The following is a 17126-nucleotide window of genomic DNA, read 5'->3' as shown; positions in this document are numbered from 1 at the left end:
CATTGGCTGTGCCGCTGTGGTTAGCGCGCGCGCGCGAGAAGGCCAGAAATTCTCTCTCTCTCTCTCTTAGTTGTGGACTGACTTGTAAAGGGAAGAGAAAAATTGAAGGATGAAAATATAAAAAATGCGAACGATGCCGACGACTCAACCAAACCAAAATCATTCACCTTTCTTTCTTTGATTGTTTGGTCTCAGACCGGGGCAGTGTCCAGAGGGAAGCCTTCTTTCCGTCTCCTCTCATCTGTTTCTCTGTTGATCCAGGTTGAGGTGAGTTTGAGTTCTCTGGTCTCTCTTCGATTCGCTGTTCTTTGATTCGCTTTGGTTACTGAATTGGAACGAATGGGAACGGCTTTTTTTTTCTTTTGGTTGCTCGAATATCGAAGGCACTGTAGATTTTGTGTTCTATGTGTTCTGTTTGATTAGATCTTGACTGGAACTAATGTTGTTTCCGTTGATTATTTGATTTATTTTTGTTCATATGTTTACTCTTGATTAATGTTTTGATTAATGTTTTGTTTATATGATGTGATGGTAGATCAGGATCAGAAGTTTAGTGTCGATTAGGAGCTTTTCTCGTAGTTGTTATTTTTTTTTGGTTTCGAACAATTTATTGTCGTTTTGATCCAGTGATAGGATTGGTAATGCGAATTTTGATTTTGACTTCAGGAATCCATATGAGTTTGTGAGAATTGCAGTTGTTCATTTTACATGCAATGGCTTTCTGAGAATATCTTTGTTTGATTCAATAGCAGTATTCTATGTTTCAAAAGTTACTCTAATCGACGAGATAGATACGTTCCAAATAGAAGTTTGGAATAATTAACTGAATTGGCTGGTGTGGTTATTCCATATTATTCCTATTCACTCTTTAGTTGTATTAATTTCATGGGAACTGTACATTTGGTAAAGAAAATTGCTAGATTGGTTCTAGAAACAATGCTTGTCTGTTCTGTCTTTGTAGAAAACTGATTCGGAGAGAGGATGTCTGGAGGAGGTACGCAGAAGAGCTTGAGGAAAGCTCTAGGAGCCATCAAGGACTCCACAACCGTTGGATTGGCCAAAGTTAACAGTGATTACAAGGTGTGACAAGGGCATATGCTTATGAGAATTGCTGCAGGACTGGATTTTTCTGAGTTTTTAAATGGTATATTTTGAACTTTGCAGGAATTAGACATTGCTATTGTTAAGGCCACAAATCATGTTGAACGCCCTGCAAAAGAAAAACACATAAAGGGTGAGTGAGCACCTCTCTCCTGTTTCAGTTTCCTATGTGGGTTTTCTACCTCAAAATGTGAATGGCTTCTTGTGCCTTGGGATTGATAATCTCCCATTCGTGAAAAATCTTTGTTTGTTTGTACCTTTTCTTAATGTTGATTCTTGTCATTACATTTCACAAGAAGCTACCCCATATTTGGTTTCTATTATTACTTCATATTTTGCTATTGGATGTGTGGACTTCACTAGTTCCTGTTATTGCTCAAGTTTTTATTTTCGTATTTATTTTCTCATAAAAGGATTTTGTTTTCGCTTTCATTATCTCTACAAGAAAACATTGTAACCTCACTGAAGGAGTATTAAAGATAAGTTCTTGAATAATCGTTCTGATGCATGCTGTAACATTGTTAAATCTGATTCTGTGATCCCACTCTATAGGCTCTGTACCAGATTCTGTGTTCCATGGAATTGTTCACTTCTGCTTAGGTTTTTTTTCCATGCATATGAGAAGTAAAGTAACTGACGAGTTAGGATCTATACATTTTTCTTTGTTTTACAGCTATTTTTGCTGCAATTTCAGCGACAAGGCCTAGGGCTGATGTTGCCTACTGCATTCATGCTCTTGCCAGGCGACTTGCCAAGACACATAACTGGGCGGTATGTGAATTGTGGCAATCATATTGTATGCTGGACAAACTAAACATGGAGTGAGAGATGCTTTTAATGCATGTTCTTTTACCCAAAAAAAAAAAAACTGCAAGAAGCATGGGTGATTTACTTTAGAGTTCAACATGCGAAGAATGTTGGACATATGTGGAGAAAGCAATATATTTTTTTTCTCCTGAGATTGATTGTATCTCTTGTAACATCACTTAATGATGTAGCCTTCTGTCTTCTATTCTTCTTTTTTTTTTCTTTCTTCCAAACTAAACAGTTCAAAGATGATAGAACTCGATTAAGATACACAAAATAGAGGAACTGCTGATGGGTAAGTTGGTGTATATCATGAATCATCACCATCAAAGTGAAAAAGATTCTCTGTGTTCATCTAGATAATTTCTGTTCCACCATTCAATTCTGTTCAGGGCTCTTCTTGTGCAATTTGCCTTCAAATCCTTTCTTACTGTCTATCACAACAATGTTTTTGCCCTTATCCTTTTAGAAGCTTGAACCTACAATTCTGGTTAGTGGTTCTGTGCTCAGGATAGGATTCTTTTTATGATCTGATAGGTTAACCCTCTTCACACTAAACAGATACAAATACAGTCAACTCAGCTTGGGTTAAGAAAAACTTTTTTGGCCATTTAGGTCCACACATGGATGCTTGCATATTTGGGTTACTGTGTTATTTTAGTGGACCTGTTTGGTAATATCCAAATATTGTATATTGCGTACAATGATAGAGGTACAAGGGTATAACCTTGAGGTTAGTGTAGCAACCTAATATTATAAATTATGCATAGAAGAGGAAGTAACTGGAAATGCGAAGGATGGGAATATGGAAAAAGAGACAAAACCCTAATCCAGGGGTTGGTATCAGCAACTACGGCAGAGAAGGATAAAATTTCAAAATCTTTTCTTCATACACCATTTTCAAGGAACGGAATTTCTTGACCATTTCTATAGGATACAATGGCCTTCTTGACCATTGTTGTCAAGGTCCTAAATTGAGGTCGCAAGGTGCCAACCAGCTGGTTGGTAAGGTCTCCTGCTGGTTGTAGTGGAAACTTGGGATCGAATCCCGCCTGCACCTGGGTGGGGGGGGGGGATATGGGTCGGGGGATGGGCTACCCCGTTGTCATTGTGTAGCCCTTCAGAAGATATAAAAAAAGGTCCTAAATTGAGGTTGGGTTGATGATAGAGCATCTTACCTCCTAGGTGACTAGGTATGAATATAATTGTTATTCAAAAAATCTTGGTGAGTTAATCTTCGTTCCCTAGTTGGTATGACAAAAGGAAGGTATGAAAACATTAAAGTGCATAAAAGAATTACAAATTAAAAGTAGAATTAAAACAACATCACACAACTTATGAAAAATTAGGGGATGGATACAAAAGGAAGATATAAAGAGAAAGTTTATGTGTATGTTAAATCAAAGAATAGGGGAAAACGGCATATGAAGGGATGCATCCCTTGTTATTTTTGAATGACATTGAAATATAGAAGTTAGAAGGTGTGAATGTTAACTGCATGGAAAAAAGAGAAAAAAGAAGGGTAGAACACTTATTCTGGTCACAGCTAGAAAGACGGGGGTGATTACAGAGGATTTAAAGAAAAAGAACAACTGAAAGAGTAAAGCCACAATGGGATTCCCTGCAAGCAAAAACTGTGAAAGCATGGGAATCCCGCCACGCATTGTGAACATCTCCCCATGAATTTAACATAAATGTATGGGGAATATTCCCGATGTGTGGATGGATGCTATGTGAGCAGAGTTTTTGCTTGCAAGAGATCTGGGCTCAGTAAAGCCCAATTTATAGTCCTCTAAGTTTAGAACTAGCCTTTCACAGTACCCTTTTACACCCCTTCCTTATTTATACAATATGGCATGGTTTGTTGCACTACACCTAAAATTATATCTCCCATATGGAAACACTAAGGCTATGTTTGGATTGTGGGAAGGGAAGGGATAAAAAAGGAATATTCTTGAATGTTTTTTTCCTTCCCACGTTGGGTTTGTGAGATGTTATGAGATGGGATAGGAAATACCTGGGATTGTAGTTCTCAATTTTTTGCAAGTGGGCTACACCATTTTTGTATGAAAAATTGGGAAAGGATTTAGGAAACCCTGACTTACTCTTTGAACAACCCCAAAAAGAAACATTATACAATAATCAAAGAAAATTCAAAATAAAAGAAATAAAAGAAAATGTCTATAGAATTTAGTATGCCCTATTGGAGCTTCCTTGGTTGTTCAAATAGTAAGTCAGGGTTTAGGAAGTCCTGACTTACTCTTTCAGCAACCTCAAAAAGAAACATTATACAAGAAGCAAAGAAAATACAAAATAAAAGAAAATGTCTATAGAATTTAATATGCCCCATTGGAGCTTCCTTGGTTGTCTCTCTTCCCAACATGGACTCATAGAAATCTAAATTATCTAATTGATCAAAAGGCCCATTGACTTCGACCTTTGGAATTGGCCTTGGTTGTCTCACTTCCCAACAGTTTCCAGTGCATACCCTTCTATTTGGGTTAATAATTCTACGTTAAGTAGCATTTGGTAGTATTTTCTTTCAAGGTTCAACATCATGTCTTGAATTAATTATCCTCCAACTCATAAGTGTGTAATTGTAGTCTTAGATCCTTGAGTAAGCTAGCATGTGGCTGTTAAACCTACTCCCCCCCCCCCCCAAAAAAAAAAGGGGAAAAAAGCAAAGTATTTTATATTCCAGCAATTGTTTAAGTTTATAGGCAACATTGTAAGGACAAATATTGTGCTCAACTTACATTGATAATTGTTCTTCTGAAGGTACATTTGCTTAAATCTTTACTTTTAATATCATCTTGCCCATCCTAAACTATAATGCCAACATATCATTGTATGGGTTTTTAATACCTGCGGGTCCATAGAATCTGCTTCAGTTCTTATGTGTAAATGCTACTGCCATATTTTATAGCAGTGAGTGCCCTTCATCCAGCTTGTAGGAATATATGAACATAGGTGCAAATTCATGCATAAATACAGAAGTGAGGATCTATATCTGTTTATTTATCAAAAAAAAAAATTATCCTATCTGTTCAGCTTCCTTGTAATTCACAAATGAATGTTAGAAAGGTGAGTAGCAAGCCACTTTATTAGCAGTGACAGCTTATCATCGTTTTTGAGAACATTCGGCTAAAAGGGAAAGCTTTATGATGGGTATTGATTCTTTATAAAAAAGAGGCGTTGCTGGTGGTAGTTTCCATGTTTCCATGTCTATGCCTATTGTTAGATTTCTATTCATGAGAGAAAAGTTATAGACAAATTATGGAGTGGCTAACATTCTACTAGTGATTAAAGTCTACATAAGAGTGATTAATCCTGATTGGTTTCTTCTGGGGTGGGGTGGGGTGGCGTGGGGTAGGGGGAAGTAAAATAATTCCAGTAGTTACTTATATCCTGTTTAGATCCTCCTAGTCTAAAACTCTAAATTTCTTTTAGAGAACTTCTGTTATCTTACTTTTATTCATATCCCGGAATTGAGAGACTTTGGCATTCTGAGTTGTGTAATAGGATAAATGTTTCTGTTGCTTTTTCTGCAGATTGAATGGGCGTGCCTCTTTATTATATATCCAGTATTACATGGATAACTAAATTATTCTATTGATAACAATGCACTGTATTCACTGTATGTGAGCTAGTGGTTACATCCACATTTTGGAAGTGCATATCTTGTAATTTGGCTGACAAAATGCTTTTGGTATTTAGGTGGCTCTGAAAACATTAATTGTTATACATCGCGCTTTGAGAGAAGTGGATCCCACTTTCCGTGAAGAGCTCATAAATTATGGAAGAAGCAGAAGCCACATGCTCAACATGTCTCATTTTAAGGATGATTCCAGTCCAAATGGTACTCAATTCTTCTGAGATATGCTCTGTATATTTTTTCTAAATGCAAGTAAGTTTGTTAGATGACATTTTTTTTTTGTTGCTCATATGTCCAGCATGGGATTACTCTGCATGGGTCCGCACTTATGCTTTATTCTTAGAGGAGAAGCTGGAATGTTTCCGTGTCTTGAAGTATGATGTTGAGACAGATCACCCTGTAAGAACATTGTTCCATCATGGCCATACATTCTTAATTGTGAACCATTGAAATAATACCTTCCTGAATGAAGTTTACCCAAAATTCAGCAGGCCCAAAAAAAATCAAAGAAAGGAATAATTTTCATTTCAATGTTGACAAAGAATCAATTCCTTTTGTTTTACATACACCAATCTATGTTGCAGAGGAATGGGTGTTTATTTTCACATAAAAATCTACAAAATATAAATACTGAAGTGTCTTCCTAATTTTTTAAAGGTTTGAAACGTGTTATATGGCAGGTTTGTATTAAAAATGATTTTTCTCAAAAATTAGAATTATTCTAATGATTTCCAATGTGATATTCTGGAAAAATGGTTAAAAGAAAACGATCCAAGAATACCTCATTGGGTCATTTGTTAGATCTTATAATTAGGCAAATTTCCAGAAGGACCAGGTGTCTCAATGTGAAGTGCTCCTAAAATATCTCAAAGCTTATTTGAAAGCACAACAGACACTTGAAGCTCATGCTTCATTGATTGTGGCATGAAAAAAATAATATACCTTCAAGAGAGACAAGTGCTTTTTTCACACTTATTCAAACTTACTTCCTATGAAAACCCCAACTAGTGGGTCCAACATCATCTAAATGGTAACTTTTCTGAACAAAACCAACCTACTTATTAATCAAATAGGAATAAAGGAAATGCCTTGATAGTATGTTCAATTGAGCTGAGTGAGTCAAAGACGAGAGATGATATACAATAGCTTACTTGTTTTCCCCTTTTATTTATTTTTTCCTTTTCTGGTTGAAAGGGCAAGAAAAGTCCACAAAATCCGTAGAAAAAGATGGGACACATATTACTGATTTAAAAGACCGTCCAAAAACCCAATAAATAAATAAATAGATGAGTTAATATTCATAGTGATTAAGAAGCAGCAAGGAAGGGAGCTTCATGTCCTGTGACTCCTGTCTCACAATCTATATATGGAGACAAATTTCTCAGACCACCCTCCCTCCCAAACCAAAAATGGTATTCTAATTTTTTTACGATAAATTACAGATTGCCACCCTGTACTTAGGGGGTAGTGACACTTAGCCCCCTGAACTTTGTTTTGCAACAAAGAGCCATCTGAACTTTTGGATTTCAGCACTTAGCCCCTATTTCATTAATGGGGTTGGTAGTGATGCTAAATACTAAGAACAATCTATCAAAATGATGAAAATGGGCATGCTAAAGCACAATTATTTTTTTCGGAATAGGTTACTGTGCTTCCAAACCCTTGCTGAAGAGGAAATAGAGTTCATCCATGCCCGTTTTTATCATTTTGGTAGCTTTTTCTCTCAGTCCATCAAGTCTCAAATGGGCAATTTTGTAATTTTACCTTCACCACCAACCACATTAACAGAATGGGGGTGGGGCGAAGTGTTGAAATCCAAAAGTTCAGGGTGGTAAGTGTCATCACTCCCTAAGTACAGGGTGGCAGTTTATAATTTACCTTATTTTTTATTTGTTACTGAAACTGATTTTTTTTTTTATTATTAAATGTAAATACTTTTCTTTAATGTTTTCTTATGGATGTCTTCCATTTACAAAAGTAGGGTGTGCCCCAGTACCCTTCCGGACCTTAGGAGCCTCAACAAGGGAAGAGGATGACATAGCAACCATGATAAAATGAATGTCTATTTCACTCTTTCTAAGAAAATAACATAATTGCAGAGAAAAAGAAATTGATTATTCTTTAATTTGGTAAAAGTGAATAGATTGCTACTTAGAGGCCATTACTTGGTGAAATGGTAAAATCTTGGGCTGGCAAGCATGAGAATGCAGGTTTGAGTTTGGGAGAAGCCACTTTGTGTAAAAGAGTCAAGTGTTAGGACCATATCCAGCCTACCCCTCCCAAGACCCCAGGTAGCTGGGACCAACTTTGGGTACTGACCTTGTCTGCTACCTAGTGAGGGTAGGGTTCACTACTCTCTCTCTCTCTCTCTCTCTCTCCAAGAATTGTGTTGCTAGAATGGACTTTGTTATTGGAATCATCATTCGCCCCTTGTCAGGGGCTTGTGGTTAGGATGAAAGTTTCTTTACCTTGGGCTTACCCACTCAAGGAGGCCAAGCCTTGCTGCATCATGCACCTTATTTAGTCATAGATGTGTCTCAAGATCCTCTAAGCTCTGGCTTACTCAAATTCTTTGAGTTCCAAACTCACATTATTTGGGGAAGTAGATGATTAATTCATGCACTTATTGTCTTGCATTTTGTTATCTTTGGTGCTGGTTAAGTTTTGGCTGTAGTACATCAATTTTATGTGGGAAATGGGTTGTGTTTATCATCCTTGCAAATAATTTGTTATGATGCTGACAGAGAACCAAGGACCTGGACACTGTTGAATTGCTTGAGCAATTGCCTGCTTTGCAACAGCTTCTTAATCGTGTACTTGGTTGTCAGGTAAATCTTTACAATTCACTTTTCATACTGAATGCGTTTACATCTATGGTTCCCAGGTATGAGTGCTGACATGGATGTGGATATAGTATAGGAAACAGGGATGCAACTTCATATCCTAAGATCCCAATCATGGATAGACTATGGTTAATCCCATTTACTATATTAATATATAGTTTTTGAAGCTAAGTGTCATTTCTCTGTACTTATATCTTGTCAAATTTAATTAAATTCTTTTATATGCATATCTTTTATGTTGTGATTTTTTCATAGCATCTTACATACTTAAAAAGTGAATCCTATAAAATATACTCTAAAAAGTGTCCATGTTGTATAAATATTCTATGGGATGTGTATCATGTCCAAGACCAGTATACTAGCCTACTATGCATGTATGAGTATCTGGGTATCATAGGTTTCATCCCACTTAGAAGTGCTTGGCTTTTATTTGCAGACTATGTTGCTTCTTTACAAGATATTTCAAACTGTAAATGTTTCTATACTTGGACTTCTTTTTCATATGGAAATATTTTTCATCTTGGAACTTATATGCAGCCCCAAGGAGCAGCAGTTTATAATTTTGTCATTCAGTTAGCAGTTTCAATGGTGAGTAAATTTTCTAGATTCTTTGCTTCCTTCTGTTAGCTTGGCTTAAATAACTTGCTAATTACATTTTTATGTCTTGTTTATTTTTCCATCTCAATAGGTTGCTTCAGAGAGCATTAAGATTTACCATGCTATTAGTGATGGCACAGTTAATTTGGTTGACAAGGTATGATTATTATTCTTCTCCATGAATGAACAGTTTGGTTATTTTGTAAATCAACTATAAATGAAAATTTTGATCATGACAGTTCTTTGAGATGCAACGACATGATGCTGTTAAGGCTCTTGATATATACAGGAGGGCAGGACAGCAGGTATATGTTCTTCATATATTAATTGTTCTTACAGTTATATTGCAACAAGAACATCCTATACTCATAAACCTTGCTAGTAGGGAGAATTTCCACATCTATTGCATTACTTCCCTCCTTGCATTGCTTCGTGTCTATCAGGCAGAGAGACTATCAGAGTTCTATGAAATATGCAAGAGCCTTGATCTTGGGCGTGGAGAAAGGTTCATTAAGATCGAGCAGGTATTTCGCTCTCTATTGAGGCCTTCTATTGATGGGTTTTACTTTCCTTGTATCTATTAACTGTTTTTATCTTTTTCTCTTTAATCGTTATCAACTCAACATGTTTCATAGTTGCTTCATTGTAAATAATGCAGCCGCCTGCATCATTTATAACAGCCATGGAAGAATACGTGAAAGAAGCCCCCCGAGTTTCCACAGTTCGCAAAGATCAGGTATGAAATTTCTCTTGGTAAATATGAATAGAAATAATTTCATTCGAATGGGTAGAGAATGGAAACAACTTCCATAAATGATGAATGCCATTAAATTCAGTACCAGGAATCACAATAAACGCTTTACATTTGTTTATGGATTCACCCTCTCCATTTGGCTTGTCAATAGTGATGAACTGATGATAGTGTTTCTCATGCTGTCAGAGGGAAAAGAAATGTTCTCAATATAATATGACATGTGTGCTTTCCTTGGGTTTGTTTCTTTTTCCCCGAAATTGAGTAAATAAGGTGAACCTGTGGAATTGTTTTAAGCCACTTCCTATTATATCTTTCGGATCTCCGTGGCTACAAACAAAATCTAACACACAGGAACTTTGTTGAATATCACTTTGCAGAAGATTGACATTAGAACTACATGGTGTTTTCATGCCATTTGCTATAAAAAAGTGCAATGTGCAGACAAACTAGATACAATGAGTATGGACCATATCAAGGCAATGCAGACTGTCCCCCCCAAACTTGGATATGATCCTATTGTTTCTCTTCTCCCTGTCTCTTTCTGTCTCTCATATGCTACACATTTCTATGATTAGGAAGAAAATCTTTTGGAGAAAATTGTCTTTTTTATTGCACAAAAAATGGAACCTTTTTTTATTTACTTTAAACTCACCATATCTTGTTTATTCTTTTTTCTCATGTAAGGTTGTTGATAAAATTGATGCTCCAAAGGTGGTATTGGCTATAGAATATAAGAAGGCCCCTGAGGTGCAGGAGGAACGTCCACCATCCCCACCAAAACCTGAACCAGGGAAAGTTGAAGCTCCTGTTTCTGAACCACCAGATCTGTTGGTATTTTTTTTCAACCTGCTTTCTGCACTGCATTCAACCTGATCCTGTTTTAAAATTTGGGGTTTTAACTGGAATCTCCTGGAGTCTCTCTATGAATATTGCTTACTTGGTTAATAGGGTTTGAATGATCCCATCCCTGAAGCATCAGAACTGGATCAGAAAAATGCTCTGGCTCTGGCTATTGTTCCAGTTGGTAAGTTGTTCATTAACATAACTAGTAGAATTAGTTGGCTGGCTCTTGTTGTGAAGGGTTTCTTCTCTGATTCTTGTTTTGTATATAATCAATCCCCTCTCAGCATTGGAACAATAGAGAAACAAACTGAACTTGAATAGTTGATGTAGGATGTGAATTCAATACTTTTTTTTTAGGTTGGTGAATTCAACACTTTAGGTAATTAGATCATAAAGAACATGAACCGTGTAAATTGCCCTTGCTTTTTTAATAGACAAACTTTGTTTTCCAATGTTAAAGGTAAAAGGACACAATTGTCAAGTTGTCTATTACATCTGGGTCAAGTATCCATAATAATGGAGTCTTTATTATCTTGCTTTGAAATTGGGTTCAATTTCCAGTTGAATTATGGAGTTTTGAACGATTGGAAAGTTTTGTCTCATGATATTTGTGGTGGTTGTTGCAGCTGATTCATCAACAACTATCCCTTCTGCTGCCCCTAATCCTATGAATGGAACTACAGGCTGGGAATTGGCACTTGTAACTGCCCCAAGTTCAAATGAAAGTGCTACAGCTGCAAGCAAACTGGTATCATTCCTATGTTCTGTATTTTGTTCCTATAACAAGTTTCTTATTGGACTATTCACCATTCTACTGTTACCCTGGATCTTAGTAGCAAGATGTAGTTCCTCTACAATATACCCAAGATCCCAAGTGATGTCCTCTTGGTGTTTAAACATAATACCATTTTCCACAGAAGCAAGAATGCTCTATACTAGGTTGGTGATGAGTTTCTTTAGGATAGGTGACAAAGTCATTATGATATGAGATGCTTTGTTTACCTGTCAGACAGATCAGACATGATGAGGATGGTTGGGACCTACCTCTTTATCTGCTTCACACAGTAGTTGTATTCATCATTGATGGTCCAACTAGGGAGACCTAGTACAAAAGTGGAGCTGATTGGGTGTAGGACCAACTTCTCTTCATAGTGTTTATGTACAGGGATAAGTCAATTGGATGTTTAGGCCATCTAATTTTATTTTATCTCTATCCCAAGAGTTGCCGTTATTAGGAAACAGACTTACTGGAATCCCGAGAATCCCCATGCATCTGTCCAAGAAAAGAAAAAAATGTGTTTTTTTCCCATCCTCAAAGTAGTGTTTATGGCGTATGAATCTAAAAAAAAAATAGTGTTAGCTTTTGGGGTAACACTCCCTAATCCCTCCCCCAAACGACCAAAGCACATCCAAAACCACATCCCCCCCCCACCCCCCCCCCCCCAAAAAAAAAAAAAAAAAAGAATACACATAAAAAATGATGTTCCATCAGTTTTGTACTAATGTTTTAACTTGCTAAAAAGGCTGGAGGGCTGGACAAACTTACGTTGGACAGCTTATATGATGATGCAATTAGACGAGCTAACCAAACTGCCAGCTACAATCCGTGGGAGCCAATGCCAATGACGGGACCCATAATGCAACAACCAGCGCATGATCCATTCTTTGCCTCCAATGCCGTGTCTGCACCACCCTCCGTTCAGATTTCAGCAATGGCCCAGCAACGGCAGGCTTTCATGTTGCAACAACAACAACAACAGATGATGATGATGGGCCCACAACAGCAACAGCCTTTAAATCCTTTTGGTAATCCATATGGAGGAGCTGGGGTCCACCCATATGGTTCTGGTGTGCCTGTGCAAACCTACAATCCCTATACCGGCCTTATTTAGAACTGTTGAGTGGCTAGTGTTGTTTTCTGGTAACACGAGCATGGGATGGTGAATGACGACAGGTGAGAGTGAGACGATTATGTAACATATGTATGTGTAGTTCCTAGAATGGGATTGTTGTCTGGTTATTAGCCAGGGGGAGAGAGTTTTGGCTATTGCCTTATTGATTATTCTATGAGAAAATAGTTCCTAATAATGTTTCCAAGATTATGTAACCTGCATTTCTTTCTTAATGATTAAGCAGGAAGCTCAATTCTTTTCTTTGTTGAGAATTTGGTTTTCATTTTTCACAGCCAATGATTTGCTGACACCCCCCCCCCCCCCCAAAAAAAAAAAAGGAAAAAAGGAAAAGCGCTGAAGATTTGTACTCGTGTGATTGTCTTATATATGAATGAATGATGGATTTGTCTTTGATTGTAAATAGACGAGAAAAGATTCAAGACTGTACAGAAAATTACTGCCTCTACATTAGCAAGAAAGAGCTCTTGAAATGAATGGTGCTGGTTTGTTGCAAGGGGAAGATCACTTAACCCTGGATTCCCGGTCTCATATGCTAATCGACAGACCGACACGTGTTCACTGATTGAACGTGCTCCTCATGTGAGGGGGAGCTTATTAAATTGCCATCGTTAAAACTTCAGAGCCCTCTCTCTCTTTTGGCTAAATAACCGATTATGGTTCTAACTTCTAAGCTTTTAATCAATGGTATTAAGTTAAAATAGTTTTTTTCCTTGGTAGAAACAGGAGGAGTTACAACTTACACATAACGGGGTAGCTCGGCCCCCAGCATCCGCTCTACAAATGGAAACTAAATCAACAGGGATGTCAAGCGGGCAGAAATGGATGGGAGTGTTGCGAGAATAGATTTTCCGATCAGCCCAGTCCGTAGCTTTGTTGGCTTCACGAAACATGTGGCGATAAGAGATCCCGAATAGAGTTCCTGTTGATACAAGAAATGATCAAGAGGGAATCACCCTCAATAGTAATAGGGGAGTTGGCAAAGTTTAGCGCCATATTGTGGGCTTCCTAAGCCACTCAAGCTTCAAAAAAGTTACTGATGGTGATTCCCATATAATAAGCCTTAACCTCGAGGACTTCATTATAGTTGTTTCTGGCCACGCAGGCAATAACACACGTACCCTCACCAATGCGAGAAGCGTCAAAATTTATCTTGATCCCCTCCCCTTTTGGTGAGGTGAATTTTTCTCCAGGTAAAGTTTCTATCTTGCGTACTGCCTAACCCAAGGCTCTGTTGGATCTCCATGAATAGACTCAAGGCACGATCAAGAGCAATTGGAGAGGGGAAATAGATCTATCATTAAAGAGCTTATATTCCTGTTTTCCAGAGAAACCACAGGAGAATAGCACATTTTCCCTTTTGACGGTTCATGGAATTTTTAGTCTCCGAGTCAAGAGAGCACCACCAGTCTACAACTTTTTGATGGTTATTATTTGGATAGGATACATTTTGACTTGCAACCATCCAAACATGTTTCACATAGATGCAATTTTGAAAATGTGATCTGCATTTTCCTCTTTCCTACATATCGAGCAAGAACCATCAATGGGAAATCCTTTCTAAGCAAGGCTTTTGCTTGGCTTAATCTTCAGGGGTAACACGAGGCCCCAGATTTTGCTGAGCCATAGGTTTGGCTCTCTTAAACCCCTTGAGGTGAGGTTGGCTTTGGTATAGGCCAACCTATCCGTAAACTTTCCTCTAGGATCAAGCCTCCAAATCAATTTATCAGCCATGGGGCTTGAGGGGAGAAGGATTGTTTTGATTTTTTGCCATACCTCCAAGGGAACTAATTCCTGAATTCTAAATTCTCTCAAAGTCGATCATCTCAGCAACTTTGAGATTTTTATTTGGGTTGTTCTTCAGTTCTTGTTTATGACCTCTTAAAGGGGGTGGTATCAGCTCAATTATCTTCCCAAAAATTTACTGTATTTCCATTACCGATCCTTCGACCCGTACCTCTTTTGAGAAGATGTCTCGACTAAATAACACCCCTCCAAGCCCAAGATATGTTTTTGGTAGTCTTGGAGTTCCAGAAATCTTCTTTTTTAAGGTATTTATTTGAAACCACTTTCATCCACGAGTTATTTTGATCATTAATAACTTTCCACGCAAGCTTGCTAGTTTAGCCTCATTGACCCACAGGAGGTATTTTAGACTACTATGACCACCCCATCTCTTGGGGTGCTGCCGGGTGCATACTAGATCTATCTCAACTAATTAGGTGAATGGACTTCCTTTCATTATTGTTTTTCCAAAGGAAGTTTCTCTTCATCTTATTTAAATCATTTAGAGGCTCCATTCGCTTTTCGGTAAATTATTTATCCAGGTAAATACACTTACCCAAATAAGTGTTTTCCAGGAAAGAGTTATTTAGGTAAGTGCATTTACTCATGTTCTTTTATTTTTCATGTAAATAAGGAAATGACCATTTTAGTCAAAAAAATTCATTATTACAAGGGGCATTTATGTCCCATTCAAGTGTTGACAACTTTCCCCCAGGGTGGGAAAGTTATTTACTCGCATAGGAGATGGGTATCACTTACTTAGGAAATAAACTTTTCTTAATCCCTACATAAATCTGAAAATAGAACATGAGATTCTTAATCAATAGGAATCAAAATTCCATTGACCAACTTTCCATCTTCTCAAAATCCAAAAAAAGAACACCCCCATAGTGTTTCTTGAAATTTCGAAAGACCTCATGATGAATTGGAGCATCATGCTCATGGTGGCGTTAATCATAATAATACAACTAGCTAGAGAAAGGGTGTTTTTCTTCCATTCGGACAACTTCTGGCTTATTTTATCCTTTAACTCTTTAAAAGGTCCTTGGGTGACACGACCGTTAATGAGGGGGGCACCCAAGTAGGAATGTGAGGACCCCCCTAATAAGCTGAAACCCAGTTTGGCTTCTAGGACAAGAGGCCTTGAGATCCACCTTTTTTGTCAAAGTACACACAACACAAAAACATGTGGAGAGAGCGGATCACCTTGTTTGATGCTTCTCGTAGGGTAAATGGTTGTCGAAGGGGTGCCATTAATTAGAATCTTATAGTAAGCTGATTTGATGCAAGTCATGACCCATTCAATATACTTTTTATGGAAGTCAAAACTTTGTGAAGACTTTCTCAATAAAATCCCACTCAGCTATAATTCTCAAGTTGTCTTTTTTTTTTGATAGAGTGAAAAAACTCATGGGCAATAAAAATTGATGCTGCCATTAATTTGTCTATTTGGAATAAAAACATTATGATAAAGGCGATATAATTGAATCAAGGAAAGACTTGATTCTATTCACCAGAATTTTTGAAATTATTTTGTAAATAACATTGTACAAAATGATTGGTCTATAATTATTAATAGACTCGGGGTTCTTAATACATGTTTCGTCTAAGGCATCTTCCCATGTGGTAGGGCTGTTCATAAGAAGGCCCAACCTGACCAAACCGATCAATCTGGACCGATCCAACCCGAGTCGGTTGGGTTTTCATCAGCATCGGTCGGTTTCGGGTTGTACAAATTCATAAACCGATGGTTTGGGTCGGTTTTGGTTTTTTTGTGTGAAAACCGAAACTGACTCGAACCGAACCAACTTAGTTCCTACTTAACTAAAAACTGAAATATCTGAAAATATATATTCCAATATCTATATCTAAAAAATATATATTATGAAATATGTCAGATATATATTTATAAAAAATATATATTCCAATATATTTGTATATATATTTTTATTTATATATATATATTTTTTTTTAAACTACATATTTCAGTTTTAAATATATTTCCAGAAAACTAGGTGGCCATGGGGGGCATGGATGAAAAACCTCAGTAAACCAATCAGGTCGATTTTGCTTAACACTAGGTCGATTTCGGTTTCCATCTCAGGTAATTCGACCAGGTCAAATTGGTTGGAAAAACCTCAATAAACCGACCCAACCCAACCCGTAAACAGCCCTATCATGTGGTGAAAATTCCAAACTGGAGCCTTTCTCCGGGAAAGGAGAACTAGGGATAGGGTAGGTCATCAAAACTCGGAAGCCCAAATGACCGACCCATTTAAGATCAATGGATGGTATCTTAAAAAAAAAAGGTAAAAACTAGAAAGAAATATCAAAATGGCATTGTATTCAAAGATTATTCTCACAGAATTCAGCTCAAAACAACTCAATTAAACAAGAAATAAGAGTAATACGCCTACATGACACAGTCACATGGACATGGTGGAATGCCTCGGAGAAACACTGCCATAAATGATTTATTGGAGTATTACAAGTCGGGAAAAATTGGAATGGACCCATTTGCAAAGTTCAGCTTGCATAGCTTTACAATGATCTATTAGCTAAGTCTCAATTCTCAAAGTTGAAGTCACTTTGTACAATTTTTATTTTCTTGAATAAATAAAGATTAAAAGGAAGCCCAAATAGAGAGCAATTCATAGCAGCAGAAGTAGTTGAAGTTGAACCGAATGACTTACAGTTTTACTTTCGGTGGATAAACCAATTAGATAGTAAAACATTATAATAGGGTACAGTAATCAACCCGATTTCAGCTTCAGCCAATAAGAAGCTTACAATTTCCTTTAGTAACTTGAGATAAAAACAACAAGCCATTC

At 37.2% G+C, this 17126-nt stretch overlaps 1 protein-coding gene across 1 annotated transcript; it reads left to right on the top strand.

Annotated features, from left to right (window-relative positions):
• LOC104592512 (putative clathrin assembly protein At5g35200) lies at positions 1 to 12764 on the top strand. The gene is made up of 16 exons (XM_010251923.3): positions 1 to 267; positions 962 to 1080; positions 1165 to 1234; positions 1775 to 1872; positions 5626 to 5767; positions 5862 to 5962; positions 8308 to 8391; positions 8944 to 8994; positions 9095 to 9160; positions 9243 to 9308; positions 9447 to 9527; positions 9662 to 9739; positions 10442 to 10588; positions 10706 to 10781; positions 11227 to 11348; positions 12124 to 12764. Exons 2-16 carry the CDS (start codon positions 982 to 984, stop codon positions 12490 to 12492), a joined length of 1650 nt encoding a protein of 549 aa, XP_010250225.1. The 5' UTR covers positions 1 to 267; positions 962 to 981; the 3' UTR covers positions 12493 to 12764.
• The last annotated feature ends 4362 nt before the right edge of the window (positions 12765 to 17126 follow it).

Source organism: Nelumbo nucifera, chromosome 8 (assembly GCF_055504915.1).
Source record: "Nelumbo nucifera cultivar China Antique chromosome 8, China Antique-T2T, whole genome shotgun sequence".
Classification (NCBI taxonomy): Eukaryota; Viridiplantae; Streptophyta; class Magnoliopsida; order Proteales; family Nelumbonaceae; genus Nelumbo; species Nelumbo nucifera.
Note: the sequence above shows the minus strand (reverse complement) of the source record. Positions and strands in the feature narration are given on the sequence as shown.